Here is a 23402-nt window from a genome sequence, read left to right as displayed (position 1 = left end):
GTCAGAGAACAGAGCCGCAGCCAAGGAGGTTTCGTTCCGTGGTCATCGCAGGTGCACATCCCCCCCAGCTCGGGGCACGGAGCCCGCCTGGGGCTGACAGCAACCTCGGAGTCTGCTGCTAAAATGCAATTCCGGATCACGCCAAGGGCAAACCCGGCATCGGAAAGGATCCAGCCCACAGGAACGCTGGGGACGGCTCCTGATCAGGGAGGGCAGGGAGAGGATGAGGGGAACCGTTTTGAGCTGAAAGAGGAGACTGAGATGAGATCTTGGGGAGAAATGTTCTCCTGGAGGGTGGGGAGGCCCTGGAAGAGGTTGCCCAGAGCAGTGGTGCTGCCCCATCCCTGGAGGGGTTCCAGGCCAGGTTGGATGGGGCTCGGAGCCCCTGATCCAGTGGGAGGTGTCCCTGCCCATGGGAACTGGATGGGCTTTGAGGTCCCTTCCAACCCAACCTATTCCATGATTGTAACTTGACATCAACCAGAACCCCCAGATCCCATCCCTGGAGGGGTTCCAGGCCAGGTTGGATGGGGCTCGGAGCCCCTGATCCAGCGGGAGGTGTCCCTGCCCATGGATTCAAAACGGATGGGCTTTGAGGTCCCTTCCAACCCAAACCATTCCCTGATCCCATGACGGGCTGTTGCCCTCAGGATGGTTTTTCGTGGTGGCAGTGATGTCATAGAATGATGCCATAATCCAAAGCCTGCTGACACTTCCCCAGTTTGTTGCCGCTCAGGGCTGCTCTACCCATGGGAAAACCTCTCTTTTCCCCACTTTTAGAGGTCCCGGTGCCACAACCCCGTGGAGCAGAGAGAGCAGCTCTCCAGCTGGGGTTTGGCTCTCCCAGGAAGGGGGTGAATGAGGCACGCGCCGGGAGCCCCCGTGCTCCGGAGCTGCTCTTCCCTTTCCCACAGCTGCCGGCGTGCAGGAAGGACCGCTCGGTCCCTGGGGAACATCTGGCTCTGTCCCAGCGTGCGCAGCAGCCCTGCGGATTCCTTGGCACACACACAGAGCATCCCTGTGTCTCTAACCCAGTGTCCCTTTAATTGTGCTTTCGGGGGTCAGGAGGATTTGAGGCCGGGTACCGGCTCCGGTCTCCTGTTCCTCGGGAGACAACCATCACATCTGGATAGAACCCGTACCCGCGTGTGCTCAGAGCCGCCGAGACTCCCAGATAAAGACCCTCAGAAACAAACGCCAGAGGAAGGCAGTTTTAGATATCCCAGGAGCACACTCTTCCCACGGGATGCAAGGGTTGTCATCCAAAGGAACACAGCCCGGAGGCAGGGACAGAGCGCCGCGCTGCTGACGGAACGTAAAGACGTGTGAGGTGGGGATCGGGGCTGGGGTTTCGCTCCTGGGGCCCTCCCCAACGGTTGGGCTTCAGCTGAAAATCGCTATTCACGGGCGCTGCTTCCCGGGGGTTTCTGAAGGGAAGCGCCTCACCACCGGCGGTTTTATCACGGAGCACCGAACGGGAAACGGCTCCGTGTGGGTTTGTGTGGCCCTGTGTCCCCACGCACCTTCCCTCTGGGTTTGTGTCCCCGTGGGGCTGGAAAAGGGAGCTCTGGGAGGTGATAAACGTTAAGGAAGAGAAGGCAGCGGAGTGGCACGTGCAAACCCGCCCCTTCCCCGGATCGCACGCCGGATTCAGAGCCTGCGGAGCCGCGGGCTCGGCACTCACCAGTTTGCTGGCTTTGGCGGCATCCACGGAATCTGCAAAGGAAACAGAAAGAGAACGATGAGCTCCGGAGCAAAGGCCGTGGCCTGACCCGCATCCCCAGGGCCTGAGGCCTCCAGGCACCACGGCAGGGCTGTTTCCATGTGTTCTTTGGGAAGCAGGCGTGAAGCAGAGCCTGGGATAAAGCAGGGAGCAATGGTACAACGGGACGTGGCGCTGGGGGAGCAGGGGCTCCTCTCAGACTGCTGGCGGAGAAGCACGGGAACGCTCCGCCACGGCATCAGAGCCAGGGCCGGCGGCACAGCCCTTCTCCGATCCGATTCCCACAACCCCGAGAACGCCACCTCCCCTCCAGAGCTCGCCCGCTGTCAGGAGGCGGCCCAGCGCTCCACAGGATCATCGGCGGATCCCACGGGGGAATCCAGCGTGAGTATCAACGGGAACACGGGTCCAGGGTTCCCTCATTCTGCTCTGTGTGGCAAAATGAAAGGTTTCCATCCCGGTGTGGGGTCGGGAACGCGGCCAGACACGGGCCGTGAGCGCCGGAGAGCACTCGGAGACAGCTCAGACCGAGGGCCACAGCGCAGCCCAGGGAACCTCCCGGAGCCCCGCGGCCCTTCCACTGAGAATCACGGAATCGTGGAGTGATTAAGGTTGGAAAAGCCCTCCAAGCTCACCCAGTCCACCCCCCTGTGCCAATCAAACCCTGACCCCGAGTGCCACGGCCACACGGGGTTCGATTCCGCTGTCCCACAGCCCCTGCCAGGGCTTCACCACTCTTTCTATGAAGAAATATATTCCAATAACCCTCCCCTGGCACAACTGGAGGTGTTTCCTCCCATCCCTGGTTCCTGGGGAGCAGAGCTCGGACCCTCCCTGGCCCCAACCTCCTTTCCAGGAGCTGCGCAGAGCCGGGAGCTCTCCCCTCCTCTTCTCCAGGCTCAACACCCCCAGGTCCCTCAGCCGCTCCCACAACCCCTGTTCTCCAGACCCTTCCCAGCTCCATTCCCTTCTCCGGATGTGCTCCAGCCTCTCCAGGGCTTTCTTGGAGTGAGGGGCCCAGACCTGAGCCCAGGATTCGAGGAGAACACCCTTCTCGGAAAGCAAACTCCCTGCGGCCCAGGCGGGAGCACCTGCCGGGAATTCTTGTGCCGGGAACCTCTGCCGACACCTCAGCCAGTGGCTTTCCCCGCGGGCACTGCTGCCCGGCACAAGCGGCTCCTGTTTCACCATCCTGGCAGAGACTCATAGAATCCCCAGGTTGGAAAGGACCCATTGGATCATGGAGTCCAACCATTCCCAACACTCCCTAAACCATGTCCCTCAGCACTTCATCCACCCGTTCCTTGAACACCTCCAGGGAAGGCGACTCCCCCCTCCCTGGGCAGCTGTTCCAGTGCCGATGACTCTTTCCATGAAGAATTTTTTTCTGATATCCACCCTGACCCTCCCCTGACGGAGCTTCAGGCCATTCCCTCTTGTCCTGTCCCCTGTCCCTTGGGAGAAGAGCCCAGCTCCCTCCTCTCCACAACCTCCTTTCAGGCAGTTGTAGAGAGCAATAAGGTCTCCCCTCAGCCTCCTCTTCTCCAGGCTGAACACCCCCAGCTCTCTCAGCCGCTCCTCATCAGACGTTCTCCAGCCCCTCAGCAGCTTCGTTGCTCTTCTCTGGACACTCTCCAGAGCCTCAACATCCTTCTTGTGGTGAGGGGACAGAGCTGAACACAGTATTCAAGGTGCGGTCTCACCAGTGCTGAGTACAGAGGGAGAATCCCCTCCCTGTTCCTGCTGGTGACCCCATTTCTGATCCAAGCCAAGATGCCGTTGGCCTTCTTGGCCCCCTGGGCACACTGCTGGCTCATGGTCAGTCGCTGTCAACCATCACCCCCAGGTCCTTCTCCTCCGTGCAGCTCTCCAGCCACTCTTCCCCCAGTCTGTAGCGCTGCATAGGGTTGTTGTGCCCCAAGTGCAGGACCCGGCATTTGGCCTCGTTGAACCTCATGCCATTGGTCTCGGCCCAGCAGTCCAGCCTGTTCAGATCCCTTTGCGGAGCCTCCCTACCCTCCAGCAGATCCACACTTCCACCCAGCTCAGTGTCACCCACAAACTCGCTGAGGGTGCACTCGATGCCTTCATCCAGGTCATTGATAGAGACATTGAACAGAGTTGGACCCATGAGCCCTGAGGAACTCCACTTGTGACCGACCTCCAGCTGGAGTTGACTCCATTGACCACCACTCTCGGGGCCATCCAAGCAGTTTTCCACCCAGGAGAGTGTGCGCCCATCCAGGCCAGAGGCTGACAGTGCCCTGAGCAGAATGCTGTGAGAAACTGCGTCAAAGGCTTTACTGAAGTCCAAGAAGACTCCATCCACAGCCTTTCCCCCATCCATCCATCCATCCATCCACCCATCCATCCATCAGAGGAGGAACACTGCGTTACAGAGTGCAGCCGCTACCAGGGAACCCCACTGCTCCACCAAACCCGGGAATCCAGGATTCCCTTCTCTCTCGGGGCTGGGCAGCACGGGGAGCGCCAGGCACACGGCTGCGGAGGAACCAGCCCGCGGGATCCTGGCTCTTGGGCACCCGAGGCGCAGGGAACCTCTGCGGGCTCAGCTGAATCCCATCTCTTGCTCCATTCCCAGAGGGAGAGGGGGCCTGAGCCGCTGCCCTGCTCCTCTCCCAGCTACAATTCCAGCAGGGTTTGAGATTTCCAACTCCGAGCGCTGCAGAAGCACCTCATCAATAAAAGATCGGAGCTGTCTCCGCTGCGCACCTCCCACCTCTGCTGCTCCAGGAGAGGAAGGCGCTGGAGCTTTGGGAAGAGCGATCTCGGCATCACCCAGCGCAGCCGGGCTGCAGCAGCCGGCACTGCCGTTTCTATGGAAACTCCTGGCAAGGAGCCGCATCCCAGTGCCCGCATCCATGCCAACGCCGAGCCCGGGTGCCCAGGTGCCTCTCGGCCCACCAGAGGACCTCGAGGGGGCTGCACCCGCCCGTCCTGCTCCGGCACAGCCCCTTTGCTCACTGGTTCAACCATCCCGCACTGCCAGAGCTCCGGAGCATGTCCCACTCCGGTATAAGCGCCGTGGCCCTCAGGACCAGCAGTGGAAAACCCATCCTGTAACCCCCAAACCGGGGCCAGAGGTGCCCGTTCCCCTCCGGCACGGCGCGCGCGGGCTCTGAGCAGCAGGAGGGGGAGCAGCCACCACCGCACACCGGAGAGGCCACCTGAGCCGCCTGGATTTCAGCCATTCCTCAAAGGGAATGGAAGAGTTGGAGGCCGGGGAAGAGGCCGGAGCGTCCACAGCTCAGCGAGTGCTGCCAGGAAGCACCAACGAACCTCGGAGTGCTGGGAATGGAGAGAGGGCACCACCAGCCCCACAGCTCCGGGTGCCGTGGCACAAAGAATTCCACACAATGCACTGGATAAAAGATTCATGTGACACAACGGAGCAAAATTAAAAGGCAGCAGCGTTTGGCAAGAGCCAGGCTATAGCCGGAGGCGTAGCCGGAGTGTTCCCTTTCCCAGGGCCACCCTGACTCCGAGGAGCGGCGGCACTCCTGGTCCCTCTGTTCCCACCTGCCTGCGCAAGGAAGCCCCAGCTGCTCCCAGATTCCCAGGATATGACGTGACTGGATGAGCTCGGAGGGCTTTTCCAACCCTAATGATTCCATGATTCCAACGGGACAATCCAAAGCAGAGATGACTGGAAGCAGCGGGGCTGCCAAACAAGCTGCTGGAGCCGGGAGCTCCCGGCAGGAGAAGGGGACGGCAGGATGCCAAGGGGCACGGATGCCAGCTCCCATTTCCCTTCCGCTCACAGCACCGACAAAACCGGCACCTCGTGGGAATATGCCCTCCCCGGGTGAATCCCCCGTTCCGATGCCTCCGGGCACCTTTGATACGGCTGGAGGGGGATCCCCTTTGGCCCAATCCGGGGGAATTTGAATTCCTACTGACTGGGAGAGTGGGGATCCCCCAGCCCAACTCTGAACCGTGAGGGATGTGTTCCCGAAGGCTCCGCACGCGGCAGCGCCCAGCCTGGCGCCCAGCACGAGGCAGGGAGCGCTCCGAGGATCCCTACGTCACCACTAAACAGTTCCCAACAAAGCCAGAGCTCATGGGAGGGAAGGTCAGAAGGGAAAGAGAGGAACGCTGGGAGCAATGGGAAAGGTGGAGGGAATGCTCGACGGCAAGCGGAAAGCCCTCGCTGCCAAAGGGGTGGGAATGAGGCACAGATCCCACTGTCGGAGCAGTTCGAGTCTTCCTTCCGCGTGTCCACTCCTCCAGGAAGGATTTCCCACCCTTCCAGGAAGGACTCCTCACTGCTGGAGGGATTCCTCACCCCTCCGGGAAGGACTTCCCACTCGCTCCCGCCCAGCCAGACTTCCATGGCAAGGACAGAGCTGCCAGCAGCACCTTTTCCATGTGGCGCTTCCCCCGTGATTCCCAAAGCCCACGTGGAGAGACGGATGAGCCAGGGGCACCCGGAGCAAGGGCACAGCCCTGGGATCCATCGCTCCCCCCAGGACCAGCACTTCATCCAGATCAGCCCTGGGATGGAACGGCACGGCCATACCTCTCTTGGGGACCTTCAGGGCAGCAGATTCCGGCGTCTCCGGAGATGTGGTATCAGCTCCATCTTCAAAGACCTGGATCTGGAAAGAACATAACAACAGTTGTTACAAAAACCACACCAAACCACACCGGGAATGCTCCCCAGGGAAGAATTGAACAGAGCGGAGCGCACAGTTTGGGAATCTCTAATCCAGCCATTCCAGCCCGGCTCCCCTGAGCCGGCTCTCCCAGCCGAGCCCCGAGCCGAGGACGCCAGGTCCATCAATCCCAGCGAAACAGCCAGCGGAGAGCAATCGCCTGGTGTCGGCGAGAGCCATCACCGCGCGGCTGGGCAGGCGCGGCCCCCGGCCTCGCCGACGGTCAGGACGGAGGGTGCTGGGATCCACCCCCAACCTCTCACTACGCATTCCGCTCCCACCGCGCTCCCTCAGCTGAAGGCCCTGGAAGCGAGTCGCCAGGCCCGGTGGGCAGCGGGAACGGAGCTCGCTCTGCTGCCACGATGCTCCGCCGTTGAGCCAAAGTCATCGTTTTGTGCTGGGGAAGGAGGTAAAGGAGCTGAACGGCTCCCACCGCGTGGGGGAACGCGGATCGGTGGGGCTCAGGAGCGGCCGCGCTTTGCTCCACTTGTGCTCCCTGAGGATCCCAGCAGGGAAACTGAAGCGGGAGAGCCGCGCCTGCTCCTCCCCGGGCTCCTCGCTCCTGCCTGCGGCACACGGAGTAAACCCGAGCCGCGCGGTTTATGGACTTGGAGGTAAACGTTATCAATGAAACCCTCTGACGGCACTTCCAGGACACCCCCGGACAGCAGCCCCAGACTTCGCCTCCGTACGACGCAGTCGGTACCTCCGGGGCCAGTGGGCAGCCTGCGCTCTTCCAGGCCAAAACAAAACCATTCTGCACTCTCCGGATTCACCAAACCTTTTATTCCACCCAATTCACTATGAATATTTCACCACGACCCCATGAACCGGCGAACGGAGCCGCTCTGTGGAAGGCACGGAGAACCCTGGCTCCGCTGAGGCTTCTACCTGCGTTTGGAGCAGTTCTGCTCCCTCTCGTCATGGAAGATGGAGACTTCCAGGAACACGGCGCTCTCTGGGAGCGAAGGGAACGGAGCTGGGAAGGGGCTGGAGAACAGGGGTTGTGGGAGCGGCTGAGGGACCTGGGGGTGTTCAGCCTGGGGAAGAGGAGGGGAGACGTCCCGGCTCCGCGCAGCTCCCGGAAGGGCGGCTGGAGCCGGGCGGCGGATGAGCTCTGCTCCCCAGGAACCAGGGATGGGAGGAAACACCTCCAGTTGGGCCAGGGAAGTTTAGACTGGATATGGGGAAACATTTCCTCACGGAAAGGGCTGCCAGTAGTGGCGGAGGCTGCCCAGGGCAGCAGCACAGCCCCCATCCCTCAAAGGACTTGGAAGCCATGTGGATGTGGCACTTGGGGACAGGGTTTGGTTGGCGCGGTGGGGCTGACGGCCGGACCAGATGAGCTTGGAGGGCTTTTCCAACTTCAATGATTCCGTGATTGAGTCTATGAACCTATTTTACCCCTCCCTGCTGGGTGTCAAGGGCCGCTCTCCCCTGTTTAACCCCGTGACCTGCAAGCCCCTCGTGCCGGAGGCGAGCCTGGTGTTCCCGGCCCAGCACGGAAGGAGGGAAGCGTACCTGCGACTGCCGCACGAAGATGCCGTGGTTTTCCTCGCAGGTGAAGTACTTCCTGCCCTGCACGGTGCCATCGTTCTTGCCCTTGGCTTCGTCCAGGATGACGCCGACCCACTTCCCGGTGGCGAACAGAGTGGCTCCCACGTAGGCCACGGTGCCGCGGTGCCCCTTCCCGATGACTTCCACCCTGGAGCCCACCTTGAGGGGCTTGCTGCTCGCTTCCGCGCTCATCCTGGCGCCGGTGCTGGATGCCTGGGGACAGAGAGGAGCGCAGCGGATTAAACGCAGACCTCAGCTCGGACACGGCGGCTCAGAACCTTCTGGGAGGCAGCGCAGGGCGATTCCTACCCTTACAGCTCCCAACGGGAATCACAAACAGCGGCAAAGCCGCCTCCAACCACTCTTCAGCTTTTTAACCGCACCCTGGACCCGCACACCCGGTTTATCCGGGCGTTATAAGCTTCGGGGTGAAATCCCCCGATATCGGTGCAGCCCCACGTGCCTCCCCCTTGCTACATCCCCGTCCCATCACATCCCAGCGTTCCTGCAGTCCACGCTCCGGAACAGAGCACCCCTTCCGGACACGGTTCGCCTCCCCACGCGTCTCGCTGTCGCGGTCCTCCTGGCCCCGCCACGCCAGGCCCCTCCGGGCGGATCCGCGGGATCCGTCTGCGCCGGGATGCGGAGGCACCCATGGCACGGCGCTTCCCACCCGGGTGCCGAGGAGCCGGAGCCCCGGCGGGGGATTCGCCAGGCTGGCAGGGTGCTACCGGCCAGGATGGAGCGCGCCTGCCATCCCCGATCCCGCTCCACGCAGGTCAGGATAACCGTGCCGGTCAGGCCAGAGCGTCGGGAAGGCCGTGGGATCGGGAATTCCAGTCAGGCTTTGAAAGACCCCAATTTAAGTCAGGCTGATGAGTTTTGTAAGGGGGAGAAGAAGAACGGAGCGGGGATCCTCCACCGCCTCACTCAGCCCAGGAAAAGCAGATCCGGATTATTCCCATCCTCTCAGCTAAATTAACGATGCAGTTTTAATTGATTGGAAGTGCTGCTGTCCGAGTATTCCCCCTACAATGCCGATGCCGTCCGTACAGCTGAGAAGGGAGCGGGATGCTCGGCCGCTGGCTCATCCCACGCTGCCGCCCTTGTTCCGGTGCACCCAGCGTTCCCATCACCCCGTTTGCCGGCGGCTCTGTCCATTGTGCAGGAACGGTTCGGTTCCAGTGCCGCGGGACCAGGGCAGGGAATCCAGGCAGGGAATCCAGGCACGGGATCAGAGTAAGGAACCGGGGCAGGGAGCACCAGCAGGGCACCTGGCGCAGGGAATACCGGCACAGGATCCCGGCCGGGGCCCTCACGCTGCACCGGCAGCCAAGTGGCGGCGAGAAGTCCACACCGTGGGGTCACAGCCCGCTTCCATGTGTGCCGGCTGCGGAAAAAGCCTCAGAGAGGAAAGAAGGAGGCGAGAGCACGAGCAGGGGGACGGGACACGCGTGGCCACGGCGCGGCTGCGGAGGGCTCGGGGCTCGGAGGCTCCCGTGGAGACGGAGCCGCTGGAGCCCTGCGTGTTTCCGTACTCCAGGAAAGATGAGACGTGCGATCCAGAACTCCCCTCCAGCCCCGGCTGCTCCCACGCCGCGTGAGCTCCTCTGCTCCACAGCCCCATCCGCTCCGCACTATGGATTGAGTTACGGACACGAGGCCTCTGGAAGCCACGGAGCAGTCCCGGCCTCGGCATCCCTGAGGAACACAGGGCAGCCGGCACTCAGCGGTCACTCCGGTCATCAGTCAGCACCCAATTAACACAGTAATTAACACAGCACCCAATTAATGACCAACAGGACATATCGGATGGGCCATTAACATCCTCCCCTCTCTGCCATCTCCGCAGTGCGGAGTGACCGAAGGCTCCGAGTCCATCCGAAGCCGGCGAACACATTCCCAGCCTCCAACTCCAGTTTCCTATATCTGGCAAAGGCTCCATTCTAAAAGCCAAATGGGAAGCTCATTAATTTCATGGCATTCCCACGCGGAGTGTCCTCCTTTCCCAAGGAAGTCCGGAATTTGTAATATCAGAAAGGCAGCATTTCCGAATGGCTTTTCCCAAGGCGCTTTTCTCCTGGAGCCGTGCCCTGCCCGAATGCCATCGGCAGCGGCTCCACCTGAACAGCACCTCACTGCTGACAAACCGGGGGACACAAATCCCGCTCCCGAAGCCTGGAAACGCCCCCAGTGGCACATCGGGATTTCGGGAATCTAGACAGCAATGTCTGCCAGCACAAAACTCACTCCCAATAAGATGGCCACAATCGGAGGGATTAAAAAGGAAAATCCGTAAGCTGCACACCTCAGCAGAGCGTGGATCAAACCCAATCGCGGAACGGTTTGGGTGGGAAGGGATCCCAAAGCCCATCCAGGTCCCATGGGCAGGGACACCTCCCCCTGGATCCGGTTGCTCCGAGCCCCATCCAACCTGGCCTTGAACACCTCCAGGGATGGGATCGGCTTTGTAGGAATCATCAAACCCCTCGACCCCGCGCAGAAAGCTTCAAAGGGATGGGGCCGGGAGGATCCGGGCAACGCAGGGACCATCCCGCGCTGCGCTCTTCCTCCACCGGAGCCGAAGGCCGCACAGTGCACCGGGACCGCGGCGCCTCGCCAGCAGCTACAACAGCTTTCGCGCTCTTCTCCGTCTCCTGGTGGATGGATCGGAGTGTGGAGCCCACCAGCAGCAGGGTGGAGCGATGAAAGCCTTCCCGTCCATCCAGAAGGATGTTCCGCAGGGATGGAAGGAGCTCAGGCGCATCAGCAGGGCGACACGGCGCTAACGGGGAAGGAAAGCGGCGCTGCCGGGAGGGTCGGCCAGCATTCCGTATTGCTGGAACCCACGTCTGTGCCATAGATGCCCACACCGGTCCCAACGCCGACGCCTGCGGAACGCTGCTCCTCACAGGCTCCACTCGGACACGGAGCCGTTGAGCTCAGCTCTTGGAGTGCCCCCATCCCGCAGTTCCTCACGCACCGAGCGACACAGACCCTGCCAGCAGCCACTCCGGTCTCTGGACACCCGGATTCCCGGCACGGACAGCACGGTGGTGACCCCCGGATGGCAAGAGAGAGGGTGGAGGAGCAGAGACTGCTGGAAGCTCTCGCAGACACCGGCCCGCAGGATAAGGGGGAGCACACAGGGCCGGAGTCACACCTCCGGAATCCACGTACGGATCAGTGAGGGCAGCTCGGAGCAGCTCACGCTGTGCCAGGCCAGAGGGTGAACAGCCTTCTGCCCGGCGCTATGCGAGAAATCCTCGTGCTCCGATGCGTTGCGCGCGCTCCCAAACAGCTCCTGGCTGCGGCAGGGAACCGACGGGCGACGCGGGAGCCCCGCACAGGCGGACGGAGGAGGAACTCGGAACGCTGACGTGCCAGAGCACGTTCCTTGAAGGAACCCGCTGCCCCGGCTCCTCATCCCGCTCAGCAGAAAGGCAGGGATGCGGCTGGAGAAGAAACCAGCTCCGGGCCAGGACTGGGCCACGGGAGCTGTGCTTCCCACGATCCCAGTCACAGGAGACCTCCCTGGCACCCCTTGGAAGCACGGCCTCTTCCCACGTTTCCAGCATCGCACTCGCATGGACCATCTCATTGGTGAGATGGGAGATCCCAGTTATCGGCCACTGGAAATTGGATGCAATTCCAAGTGACCTGACCCACGATCCGAGAATGATTCGGATCACTGCCGCATTTCGGCCGAGCACGACGCCTTCAGCATTTTGCTCCACTAGAGCGGATAAGCCCAGGAATATTCCCTGTGTTCCTGCAAGGAGCCAGGCTCCCGTCGCTCCGCCGGCACAGCGGGACACGTGCCTCCGTGCGGATGGGACTGACGGAGCCTCAATCCGTCACTCAGAGCCCAGATCAAAAGGTTCAGCAATCCCGGCGTGCCGCAGCCGCGCTCGCTGCCTCCAGCTCCACACGTGGCCCAACACGGCTGGAACGGGAAAAAAGGGAATCCCAGGGCCTGGGAAGTCTTGGCGTTACCAGATAGCGCGTGGTGCTGGGGTGGCTGCTGCCGGACTTGCCGGTGAGCCGGGATGAGGCTCCTGCCGTGACACCGGATTCATCCTGGTGAGGGCTGGGGAGCAGCAGCCCAGCGCGGGTGCTGCGGGCGGTTTGGGTGCTGCAACATCGGCCGCAGCGCTGCCGTTCAACCTCGTGTCCCTGCATCCCGCACGCGGACACCGCCGGCACCGGCAGTCGATCCAGCCCAGCCGGGAACGCTGGTGGAGGAACCGCAGATCCGCTTGCCTGCATCCCGCTGCCATCCCGCCCGCCCGAGACTCGGTGACGGCGCTGTCAGGGCTCTGTTTGGAATTCCACCTCCGTCACCCGCTCCCTCCCGGGACACAGACGTGTTTTGGGAAGAGCGACGCGGCCCGAGCCTGCGCGGGGGCCGAAGCCTCTTCCCACCCGCGCGCTCTCCCAGCGGCTCCGAGCCTTTTCCCGTCGGCAGCCCCTCCGTGCCGCAGCTGTGGCTGCGCAAACAAACCCTTTCAGCCACGGACCGGATCTCCCACCCGTGGCGGCAGCTCCGGCCTCGGCGCGCCGGCACAACGCGGAGCCGTGGCAGGGCACGCTCCGTAACGGAATGTTTCGAGCTGGATGCGGCCCCGGCGTGAGGGCGGCAGCGGGAAGGGAACTGCTGTCCCGGCACTGCCAAGCGCAGCCCCAGGAGTTACCGAGCGTTCTGCCAAGTTGGCGAGCGCCGGGTAACCGAGACGCCGGAAAGGCGCTTCCCAGTCCCCAAAGCAGCGGTGCCCGGGACACGACGTCCTCTGTCCCCGCGCCAGCAGGGAGGAACGGAACGACAAAGAAACTCCAACGCCAGGCCTCGTGCCGGCTCCGCTGCCGCCGCACAGCCAGGGTTAACTGCAATACGGTAAAACCTGGAAACGATCGCCAGGCGCGCGGAAGCTCGGTGTCGCCCCACGCAACCTGGAAAATAAGCAAAGAGGGAGGAAAACCACAATGCGGAAAGGGAAACAGCCCGGAATCTTTGTGCTGAGAAGCCCTGGGAAGGGTTTGCCGCCGCCGGTGGCTCCGCCGCGCCGCGTTCCCCGTGTAATTACAGCAGCGGCTGAATCCAAAGGACCCGGCCGCTCACATAATCCAGGCTATTTATCCACCCCCCCGCGCATCACGACAGCGATAAAGCTCTCACATTCCAGGAATGTGACAGCACAATCGGGATTCCGGGATGAAAGCAGCGGTAGATTTTCCCCTTTTGGGGGACGGCAGGGAGACACGGCCAAGATCGGCCAAGAACCCCCCCCGGCAGAGCCCGGAGTTGGTAAATAAGTTTCCCCCCCGCTTACCCGGCTGTAGGGGTGTCTCCGGCTCTGGGCCATGCCGCCTGCTCCCTGGATTTTAAGGATGTATTCCCTGGAGACAGCGGCCTCGGCTCATGGCCAGCAGGAATGCAGCAGAGGATGCTCACGGTCCAGCCGATCCAAGCATCCCTTTCCACTCCCGGTACGGCTCTGCTGGTCACCCGCCGAGGGGGAAAAGCCCCTTTTTCCAGCGGAGGATGCTTTACCACAGGGATGCAGCGGGATCCAGCCCAGCTGACGGAGCCGACTCTGCGCTAGTGCCGCTCCAGACTTGTCACCGCGCTGCCAGCTCACTGGGTCCTAACGCTCCCCGGCAGCCGCAGGAGCAACGCCAACCCCATTCCCGGGAAGGACAAAACCTCCTCTAGCCGGGTCCTCCTGCCTGGAGCTGACCGAGATCTCCAGGGACACAACCACAGCAGCACTCGGCGTGGATCCCCGTGACAAAGATCCGCACTGGAGGGGTCCTAAAAGCACGGATTCCATCCCACCGTCCCTACCGCCAAGATTCGCCCCCCACGGTAACAGAGCGGCTCCGGGAAGAATCACCAAATGCTTTGGGTTGGAAGGGACCTCAAAGGCCACCCAGTACCACCCCTGCCATGGGCAGGGACACCTCCCGCTGGATCAGGGGCTCCAAGAACCATCCAACCTGGCCTGGAACCCCTCCAGGGATGGAGCAGCCACCACTGCTCTGGGCAACCTGGGCCAGGGCCTCCCCACCTGAACAGCAAAACATTTCTCCCCAAGAACCGTTCTCCTCCTCCTGTCCCTGCCCTCCCTGATCCAGAGCCCCTCCCCGGTTTTCCTGGAGCCCCTTTCCCTCCTGGAAGCTGCTCTAAGGTCTCCTCAAAGCCTTCTCTTCCCCAGGCTGAACAACCCCAACTCTCAGCCTGGCCTCACACAGGAGGTTCTCCATCCCTCCCATCATCTCCATGGCCTCCTCTGGACTCGCTCCACCAGCTCCGTGTCCTCCCTGTGCTGAGGACTCCAGAGCTGGACCCAGGGCTCCAGGTGGGTCTCCCAGAGCGGAGCAGAGGGGCAGAATCCCGTCCCTCCCTGCTGGCCACGCTGCTCTGGGTGCAGCCCAGGACACGGGGGGTTCTGGGCTCTGAGCACACGTTGGGGCTCCTGTGGAGCTTCTCCTCCCCCAGCACTCCAAGTCCTTCTCCTCAGGGCTGATCCCAATCACATCATCCCCCATCGTGTACTGAAAACGGGGATTGCCCCGACTCCGGTGTAGGACCTCACCCTTGGCCTGGTTGAACCTCCTGGGATTCTCACAGCCCCACTTCTCCACCTGTCCGGGTCCCTCCGGATGACATCCATCCAATCCATCCTCCACCCAGTCTGGATTTGTGTTTAGGATTGTCTCAACCCCAGTGCAGGGCTTTGCACTCGGCCTGGTTGAACCTCAAGAGCTTTGCATAGTCCCAGCTCTCCAGCCTGTCCACCTCCCTCGGGATGCACCCCTTCTCCCAGGATGGCCCCCCTTCCTTTGGGATGTACCCCCTTCCCCCAGGATGTACCCCTTCTCCCAGGATGGCCCCCCTTCCTTTGGGATGTACCCCCTTCCCCCAGGATGTACCCCTTCCCCCAGGATGTACCCCTTCCCCTGGGATGGCCCCCCCTTCCCTTGGGATGTAGCCCTTCCCTCGGGATGTACCCCTTCCCCCGGGATGTATCCCTTCTCCCGGGATGGCCCCCCTTCCCTTGGGATGCACCCCTTCCCTTGGGACGCACCCCTTCCCTTGGGACGCACCCCTTCCCTCGGGATGGCCCCCCTTCCCTCGGGATGGCCCCCATCCCTTGGGATGCACCCCTTCCCTCGGGATGCACCCCCCTTCCCTCCGGCGCGCCGATCATGCCACACAGCTCAGTGCCATCGGCAAACTTGCTCTGAGTGCCCTCAATCCCAATGTCTGTGCCCATGCCAAAGCAAACCCGGGATTGAGCCCACGGAGGACGATCGGCCAGTGGGAATGTTCCCGCTCCGCGGTCCGTACCAGAGCCCCATGGACAGGGGAAGAAGCCGCAATCCCGGGTCACCGAAAGCCAAACCCCAACAGCAGAGAGGATCCAACCTCTCGCTGGAGCACAGGCGGGATCGCAGCGACACAAGCGTCCTCTTCCCGTCACCAATGCCAAGGCTGGAATCCACTTCCATTTCCAGAGGCCCTGAGCGCTACCGTGCTGCCAAAGGGCCTCCGCCGGCAATGCCGCACCGGATCCTGGCTGTTGCCAAAGCCAGCGGCCACAAAGCTGTGGCATCAACACACACCAACACTGAGCACCACAATCATCCACCAGGAGAGAACACGGACCCCTCCGGGAATGTCGCTCCGCGGCACCGCTCCCCATTCCCTGCTTTCCTTTCCCATTTACCGCATGGAATCTGGGCGAGAACCAAACCCTGGCAGGAAGACGAGAGGCCGAGCTCAGAGCCCGGGTTTACGGGATCTCTGGGTCTGGGAAGCTCTCGGTAATTAAACACCCCCGGTCTAATGGTTCCAACGAGACGAACGGCCGTCAGCCGGAGCCGCCACACGGAGCCGGCGGGTTTTGGCCTCAAGTGCACCGTGGCACAATTCGGATTGCTCTCCACACCCTGGCACGGCCGCGTTTGGAAGTGCCGCTCTTCCAACCAAATACCTGGGATGGATAAATCCCCCCGGTGCTTCCGGAGACCGCTCGGCGCTACAGCACCCCCTGATCCACAGAAACACTCCCGATTTTGTGATTCCAGGCACGGCTCCGAAAATCCTCACTGGTTTCACACCCCTCGGCACTCCAGTCCAGCGGATCACGGGGAACGCCGGCCGGAACAGCCGTGCTCTCCCCTCCCTTCTCGCCCACCGCGCGACAGCAGCCGGCAAACCCCAACATCCAGCTAACCGCTGCGGGCGCTCATTCCCAATCCGTGCCGGCTACCGGGAGAGCGGGTTACCGCTTCCTGATCCGGCCTCGCTCCTTAGAGCACTGGCAGGAACCGACCTTGTTCCCAAAGGTCACGGCACGACGGGTCTGGAAGGTCCTGGTGCCAAAAAGGTGGGACTCCAAGCGAGAGCCGGCACAGACGGCCGCACAACCCCTGCTCCGGCGCTCGCCGGGCGCTGCCACTCACCTGTGTCTGTGCTTATGGATCCCCAGCGGTGGATCCAAGCAGAGCTGAGTCAGTGCCGCAGCAGAGCCGGGTCAGCACAACCACACATGGGGATGGTCCCAGCCGGAGCTCGGAGCAGTCACCTGCAAAAGAGGGGACAGCGTTCCAGATCCCCGCAGTCCGGTGCCGGCGCCGCAGCCGCCTGCACCCCAGGAACTGCCCAAACGCTCCGTGTGACACTCGTTGTTACAGATAAACCGACACGAAAAGGGCAACAAACATTCTGTTGGAGCGTTCCGACTTGTTCCGGTTCCCAGACTGGAAGCTGGGATACGGATTGATCCTCACACCAAGCAGCCGGAACACTGGCAGCTTCCGTGTGTTAAAAACCAAGCAGTGGCGCTCTGGGCCTCACATCCATGGGAATCCCGAGCCTTCCCAATCCATGGGAAGCCAAGACTAAGGCTTTAACTGAGCTCCCGGCTCCGCATCCTCTCCTGTGACCTCAAAGTCCAGGCGGGACCTCTCTGCTCCAGTCGGAGAGGTGGAACAACGGCACGGAGAACTCGGCCTGCCTGGTTACACCAGTGCCGCTCCGAGCTGGCTCCGGCTGGGACCAGAAAGCCGCAGCCGGTGCAAGAGCCAGAGCAAACCTCGGCTCCAGCTCCGGTTCCAGCACCTCCGGCAGGAGCACAGCGCCCATCCTGCCACCCTGGAGCCGCCCGCGCGAGGCCGAAGCGCAGAGCTGACCGTTCGAAGCCCGATGAACGATCTTGTTTGCGTGATGCCCGGGAACCAACGCCGGCACTGTGCTGCTCCGGTGGGACCGCTCCAGGAATCCTTCCGGCTCCCCCTCTGAGCGTATCCCTGTCCCGGTTTATATTTAGAGCGTGACCTTCCTGGAGGACGGAGCGTCGCTGGCCCTGGCCCCATCCCCGCCTCCAGCAGCGGCTCCTCGGCCCGCATCCCTCGGGAACAACACATCCCTTGGGAACAACACATCCCAAGGCATCTGCCGTTGGAATCGCGACTGGCAGCAGCCAGAGCGCGGGCACGCAGGGACCGGCAACGCCTCCGCAGGGAGAGCAGAAACACTCGGGGATCAGGGGAGGCTCAGCCTGGATAGTCGGGAAAATCCCTCGGTGGAAGGGGCTGCGCGGGAACTAAAAGACGTGTGGATGTGGCACTTAAGGACGTGGGCAGAGGGAGGTTTGCGGGTGGACTTGAGGATCCTAAAGGTCTTTCTGAGTCTGAAGGATCCCATTCCAGTGTTAGGAATGGTTGGACTCGATGATCCAATGGGTCCTTTCCAACCTTGTGATTCTGTGACTCTGTGATTCCATCCCATCCCACGCCTCGGCGCAGCGCCCGGACACAACAGCAGCTCCCCCGGCACCAGGAGCAAGTTTTCCGGAGCCCTCTAAACCGGAGCTGCGGGGCCGGATGCCACTGGAGGAGAGGATCACACTCACCGCAGGGTCCCCCCCCGCTGCCGAGCGGGAAGCGATCCAAGGCGCTAGGACCCGGCAGGCGGGCGCTGCGAGCCTGCGCCCTGCACGGCTGCACCACCGCCCGCATGCAGCCGCAGCCGCACTGCACGGACGCGGCGGCAGGCGCTGCCTGGTGTTCCCGACGCCATAAATCCAACCGTTCCCCTTGCAGCTAAAGCCGAAACTCTCGGGATGGCATCCGATAATGCAGCAGCGCTGCTGGAAGGCGGTAACCACGGCAACGGGCCAGAAAGCGAAGGATGCTGCGGATGTGCCCCGGCTCCCAGCGGAGGTCAGGAGGTCCGAGCTCATCTCCATCGCAACCATCCCTTCGTTCCTCCCCGGCCACCGGCACCGGGCCGGCAGCGTGTCCTTGTCATCCCGAGTTCAATCCAGCCAGGAAAGGTGGACTTGAACCCTCACCTGCTCCGCTTCCCTGCTCAAAGCCATGGAACAGCCGGCATTGTGTGTTCCCTGCAAGACCTCTCCGGCGCCGGGACAGCAGCCGAAGCGTTTTGGTGTCGGCACTTCCCTTCCTCAGCAATTATCTCCCTTAACGAACTTCTGCTCCGCTCGCTGCGCAATTCCTGCCCGGAGAGCCCCTTTCCGTCGGCGGGCAGGACCCGGAGCGCAGCCCCAGCGTGGCATCGTCCGGGGCCACGAGCCCTTTCAGGAGCCACAGCATCCCGGGATCACGGCGCAACTCGATCCGGCCGCAGATCAGCAGGTTCTTCCCTGCTGCTTCCCATTCCTTAGGGATCTTCCAAATCAAGCAGGCAGACCCCCAGGCTCTCCTGACAGGATCTGAACCCCCACATCCCAGGCGGGGAGCGGCGCTCGCCGGTGAGGTCTGTGCCACCTCCGGAGCCCACCGGCTCCGACACCGCCCAGGAGCTGCCGGGAGCAGCAGGGAGGAACCGCCAGCACCAAGGGCTGAGCAGGGAAACAGCCGGATTTACCCCAATGCTGCCACAGAGCCGCACGGAAAGGCTGGAATGATCGGGAGGTTTGGCACCCACGGAGGCTCCCGCCTGGCAGAGCCATGGCAGCAGCCGCACGGACGATCCCGGATGGTCCCGAGGGCTCCAGCCTGGATTTCCCTACGGCAGAAGAGACGCCTACAGTGAAAGAGGGGAGACTGCTCCGGGGAGGGCAGCGCTGAGGGAAGGAAACAGGGATCAGGGGGTGTCTCGGGGAGCGGAGCACGGCAGCCCCTCTCCGAGGGCTCGGACCCTCCTGGAGCACCAACCTGGCGCGCTCCCGCACACGGCCGAGCGCGAGGAACGCCCGGAACGCGGCTCAAGCACGTGCTGAGCCCCTCACCCGGCAGAGGGGAAACTGAGTCCTTCGGACGCAAATGCATCCATCGGGAAAATCCGAGGCACGGCTGTGCACAGCAGCAGAGGGCAGGTGCGCAGCTCCCAGCCCACACCCCGCGAACCCCGGCACGTGGCCTCCGATCCACCCTTCATCCAAGTGCTCCACCGCTGATGGAGCGCTCCGGTTCCTCTCGGGAAGCCCACGGGCAGAGCCCTCAGCCGGAAGAGCCACACGGCATCCGAGGAAACCTCTGGCCATAACGATCCCGCTCTGCTCCTCAGCCGGAACGCACACGGGCAAACCGGCCTCGCCAACGAGCCGAAGGCTGAGCTGCTCCGGTCGCCAAATCCAAACGTCCCCAAGAGCCGATCCGTCACCTGCGCACATTCCGCTCCTTCTCCAGGGCCGTTTCCCAAATCCCCCTCTGTTCTGACAACATTCCAGCTCGGCCCTTGGTTAGGAGCCAGAATTCCCTTCGGATGGGGAGGACACAGGTGGGCTGCAGGAGCTCCGCGTCCTTCCGGAAAGCCCTGCCGGGAAGGGCTGGAAGCCACGCTCCGCTTGGAAGCAGGATCTGCTCTGGCCCCACGGGAGTCTCCGCAGGCTCAGGGAGGGCATTATCCTTCCTCCCAACCCCCCCACAGCCCAGCACGCCGCGAGGAGCTCAGCACCGCTCCCAGACGGAACCGGGATTCCGGCACCACCGGGAAAAGGTGAACTACAGGGGAAGGAGCGCCCGGGACCCCAGGGGGATCCGCAGCCGCAGCCCAACCGCAGAGGCGCCGATCGCCTGGGGGGGGGTCCCAGTATCGCATGTTCCCCCCCGACCACACTGAGGGGGGGTCCCAGCGCTGCCCCCCCAGATCTGCATGGGGAGGGGGCACAGCAGAGCCCCCCCAATAAACCTCCATGGGGAGGGGTCCCAGCAGAGCCCCCCCCAATAAACCTCCATGGGGAAGGGTACCAGCAGAGCTCCCCCCAATAAACCTCCATGGGGAGGGGTCCCGGCAGAGCGCCCCCCAATAAACCTCCATGGGGAGGGGTCCCAGCATTGCGCCCCCCGCCCTGACCCTTAGCACTGCCCCATACTCAGACCCCAACAGCACCCCCACCCCCTCAAACCCCACGGGGGGGGTCTATGTGCCCCCCGCCCCTCCCTCCACTCAGACCCCATGGGGGGGGGTCTATGCGCCCCCCGGACCCCCCTCCACTCAGACCCCATGGGGGAGGGGGGTCTATGCGCCCCCCGGCCCCCCCTCCACTCAGACCCCATGGGGGAGGGGGGTCTATGCGCCCCCCGCCCCCCCCTCCACTCAGACCCCATGGGGGAGGGGGGTCTATGCGCCCCCCGCCCCCCCCTCCACTCAGACCCCACGGGGGGGGGTCGATGCGCCCCCCGCCCTCCCCTCCACTCAAACCCCATGAGGGGGTCTACGCGCCCCTCGCCCCCCCCTCCCCTCAGACCCCATGGGGGGGGTCTATGCGCCCCTCGCCCCCCCCTCCCCTCAGACCCATGAGGGGGCTCTATGCGCCCCTCGCTCCCCCCCTCCCACAGATCCCATGGAGGGGTCTATGCCCCCCCGCCCCCCCTCCACTCAGACCCATTGGGGGGGGGGGTGTCTATGCGCCTCTCGCCCCTCGCTCCCAGCACCGACCCCCCCAACCATATGAGGGGGTCGATGCCCCCCCCAGCCCCGCCCACCTCCGCAAGGCCCTCGCTCGCCGCCTCCCGCCGCAGCCCCCCCCGCTCGGTACCTGCTGCCCGGCCGCTCCCAGCGCCGCTCTGCGGCCCCCGCCCGCAGCTAGGCCCCCTCGCAGGCCCCCGCGGGCTGCCCGCTGCGCTGCCGGACCGCCCCGCCGCGCCGCCGCCGGCGGTTTTATTCAGGCATAGCGTGGGGCAGTCCCGGAGTCAGAAGGGCGGAAGGGGGCTTGGCGGGACTTGCGCATGCGCAGCGCGGGCGGTGAAGCCGCGGGGAAAGCCGGGCGGAAGGGCCTGGCGGGACAGGGGGTGCGGCGGGGCGGGGGCCGGCGGAGGAGGAAACGGGACGGGACGGGACGGAGAAGGGGAGCGGCTGGTGAGTGTCCCTGCCCGGCTGTACGGACCCTCCCCCGCCGTGGAGACCCCTCCTTGTGCGGTGGAGACACCCACCCCGGCTGCAGGGACCCCCCCCTGCCAGAGAGAGACCCCCCCCCCCCCGCCATGGAGAACCCCCCCCCTCTGCCATGGAGAACCCCCCCCCCTCTGCCATGGAGACCCCCCCCCCCCCCCTTCTGCCATGGAGATCCCCCCCCTCTGCCATGGAGATCCCCCCCCTCTGCCATGGAGACACCCCCCCCCTCTGCCATGGAGATCCCCCCCCTCTGCCATGGAGATCCCCCCCCCTTCCATGGAGACACCCCCCCTCTGCCATGGAGATCCCCCCCCTCTGCCATGGAGATCCCCCCTGCCATGGAGATCCCCCCCCTCTTCCATGGAGACACCCCCCCCTCTGCCATGCAGACCCCCTTCACCGTGGAGACCCCCCGGTTGTCACCCCACCCTGTGCCACATCCTGCTCTCCTGTCCGAGTCCCGGTGCTGAGCGTTCCCATCGGGATCCAGCACTGTGATCCCTGTCTCCCTCTCCCGTTCCAGGGCTGCTGGCATTGCCGTACCCCGGGCATCGCCGTACCCCAGACATCGCCGTACCCCGGGTATCGCCGTACCCCAGGTATCGCCGTACCCCGGGCATCGCCGTACCCCAGACATCGCCGTACTCCAGGCATCACTGTACCCCGGGCATCACTGTACCCCGGGTATCGCCGTACCCCAGGCATCACTGTACCCCGGGCATCACTGTACCCCGGGTATCGCCGTACCCCAGGTATCGCCGTACCCCAGCCATCGCCATACCCGGATATCACCGTACCCCAGGTGCTGCCATACCCGAGCATCGCCAGCCCGGTTACCAGCGCCATTCCCACTCCCGCACCACGCCGAGGTGAGGTTTGGGGTGCCCTTGGCCGGTGGCTCGGTTCTCCCGCTCCTCACTGCCACCGGTGGGATGGGGTGCCGGGATCCGGGCTGGCTGCTCCGGGTGGGGTTCGCTCTGGGGACCCCATTCCCTTCCCGGGGTCAGTCCCAGGGGTGGCAAAGCCGGAATCCCAGCGCCGCAGCCCGGCTGCTGCCCGTATCGGTGACCCCGGCAGAGCCAACACCGGCCGTGCCCACCAGCACCGGGGCTCCCAGAGCACGGCCGGAGCGCGTGCCGTGGCGGTGGCACCCTGCCGCCGCGATGCCACCGGCCCCTTCCCGGTGCCCCTCCAGATGCCGCAGCGGAAGGCGGTGCCGGCGCTGAGCAGCCTCTGCCTGGAGAGCCTGGCGCGGCACATGGAGCCGCTCTGGGCCAAGGACTACAGCCAACGCTACCTGGACGAGTACCGGTTCCGCTTCGTCATCGGCCCCTTCGACGGCCTCGGTGAGGCGGGACGGGGGACCGGGACCCCTCGGCGAGGGGCAGACGGGGATCAGGGACCCCTCGGCGAGGGATGAATGGGATACCGGGACCCCTTGGTGAGGGGTGAATGGGATCAGGGACCCCTCGGCGAGGGGCGAGTGGGGATCAGGGACCCCTCGGTGAGGGATGAACGGGATCAGGGACCCCTCGGTGAGGCGGGACGGGGTACCGGGACCCCTCGGTGAGCAGCAAGTGGGGATCAGGGACCCCTTGATGAGGGCTAATGAGGGGTCAGGACCCCTTGGTGATGGGCGAATGAGATCGGGGACCCCTCAATGAGTGGTGAGTGGGATACAGGGACCTCTCAGTGAGGGGTGAACGGGATCAGGCACCCCTCGATAAGGGCCAATCAGGGATCAGGGACCCCTCGATGTGGGCCAATGAGGGGTCAGGACCCCTCGGTGAGGGATGAATGGGGATCAGGGACCCCTCGATAAGGGCCAATCAGGGATCAGGGACCCCTCGGTGAGAGGCAATTGGGGATCAGGGACCCCTCAATGAGGGGCGAGTGGGGATCAGGGACCCCTCAATGAGTGGTGAGTGGGATCAGGGACCCCTCAATAAGGGCCAATGAGGGGTCAGGACCCCTCGGTGAGGGGTGATTGGGGATCAGGGACCCCTTGGTGAGGGGCAAATGGGATCGGAGACCCCTCAATGAGTGGTGAGTGGGATCAAGGACCCCTCGATAAGGG

At 63.7% G+C, this 23402-nt stretch overlaps 1 protein-coding gene across 9 annotated transcripts in view; it reads right to left on the bottom strand.

The window, feature by feature from the left end:
* The window catches only part of DCTN1 (dynactin subunit 1), a 62203-nt gene extending 41090 nt beyond the window's left edge, over positions 1-21113 (bottom strand). For 6 of the 9 annotated variants that reach the window (XM_054065695.1, XM_054065696.1, XM_054065697.1 and 3 more), the window contains exons 1-4: positions 13287-13456; positions 7921-8169; positions 6264-6342; positions 1685-1716 (exon numbers count right to left, since the gene is read on the bottom strand). In XM_054065695.1, coding sequence (XP_053921670.1) covers positions 1685-1716; positions 6264-6342; positions 7921-8169; positions 13287-13319 — 393 coding nt within the window. In that variant the 5' untranslated portion in view covers positions 13320-13456. Of the gene's footprint in view, positions 1-1684; positions 1717-6263; positions 6343-7920; positions 8170-13286; positions 13457-16425; positions 16548-17154; positions 17631-20969 lie in introns of those variants that run through there. The other 3 variants (XM_054065699.1, XM_054065700.1, XM_054065702.1) reach the window with 3 other exon arrangements.
* Positions 21114-23402: the final 2289 nt, after the last annotated feature.

Source organism: Cuculus canorus, chromosome 4 (genome assembly GCF_017976375.1).
Source record: "Cuculus canorus isolate bCucCan1 chromosome 4, bCucCan1.pri, whole genome shotgun sequence".
NCBI classification, from domain to species: domain Eukaryota; kingdom Metazoa; phylum Chordata; class Aves; order Cuculiformes; family Cuculidae; genus Cuculus; species Cuculus canorus.
This window is presented reverse-complemented; position numbering and strand designations above follow the sequence as displayed.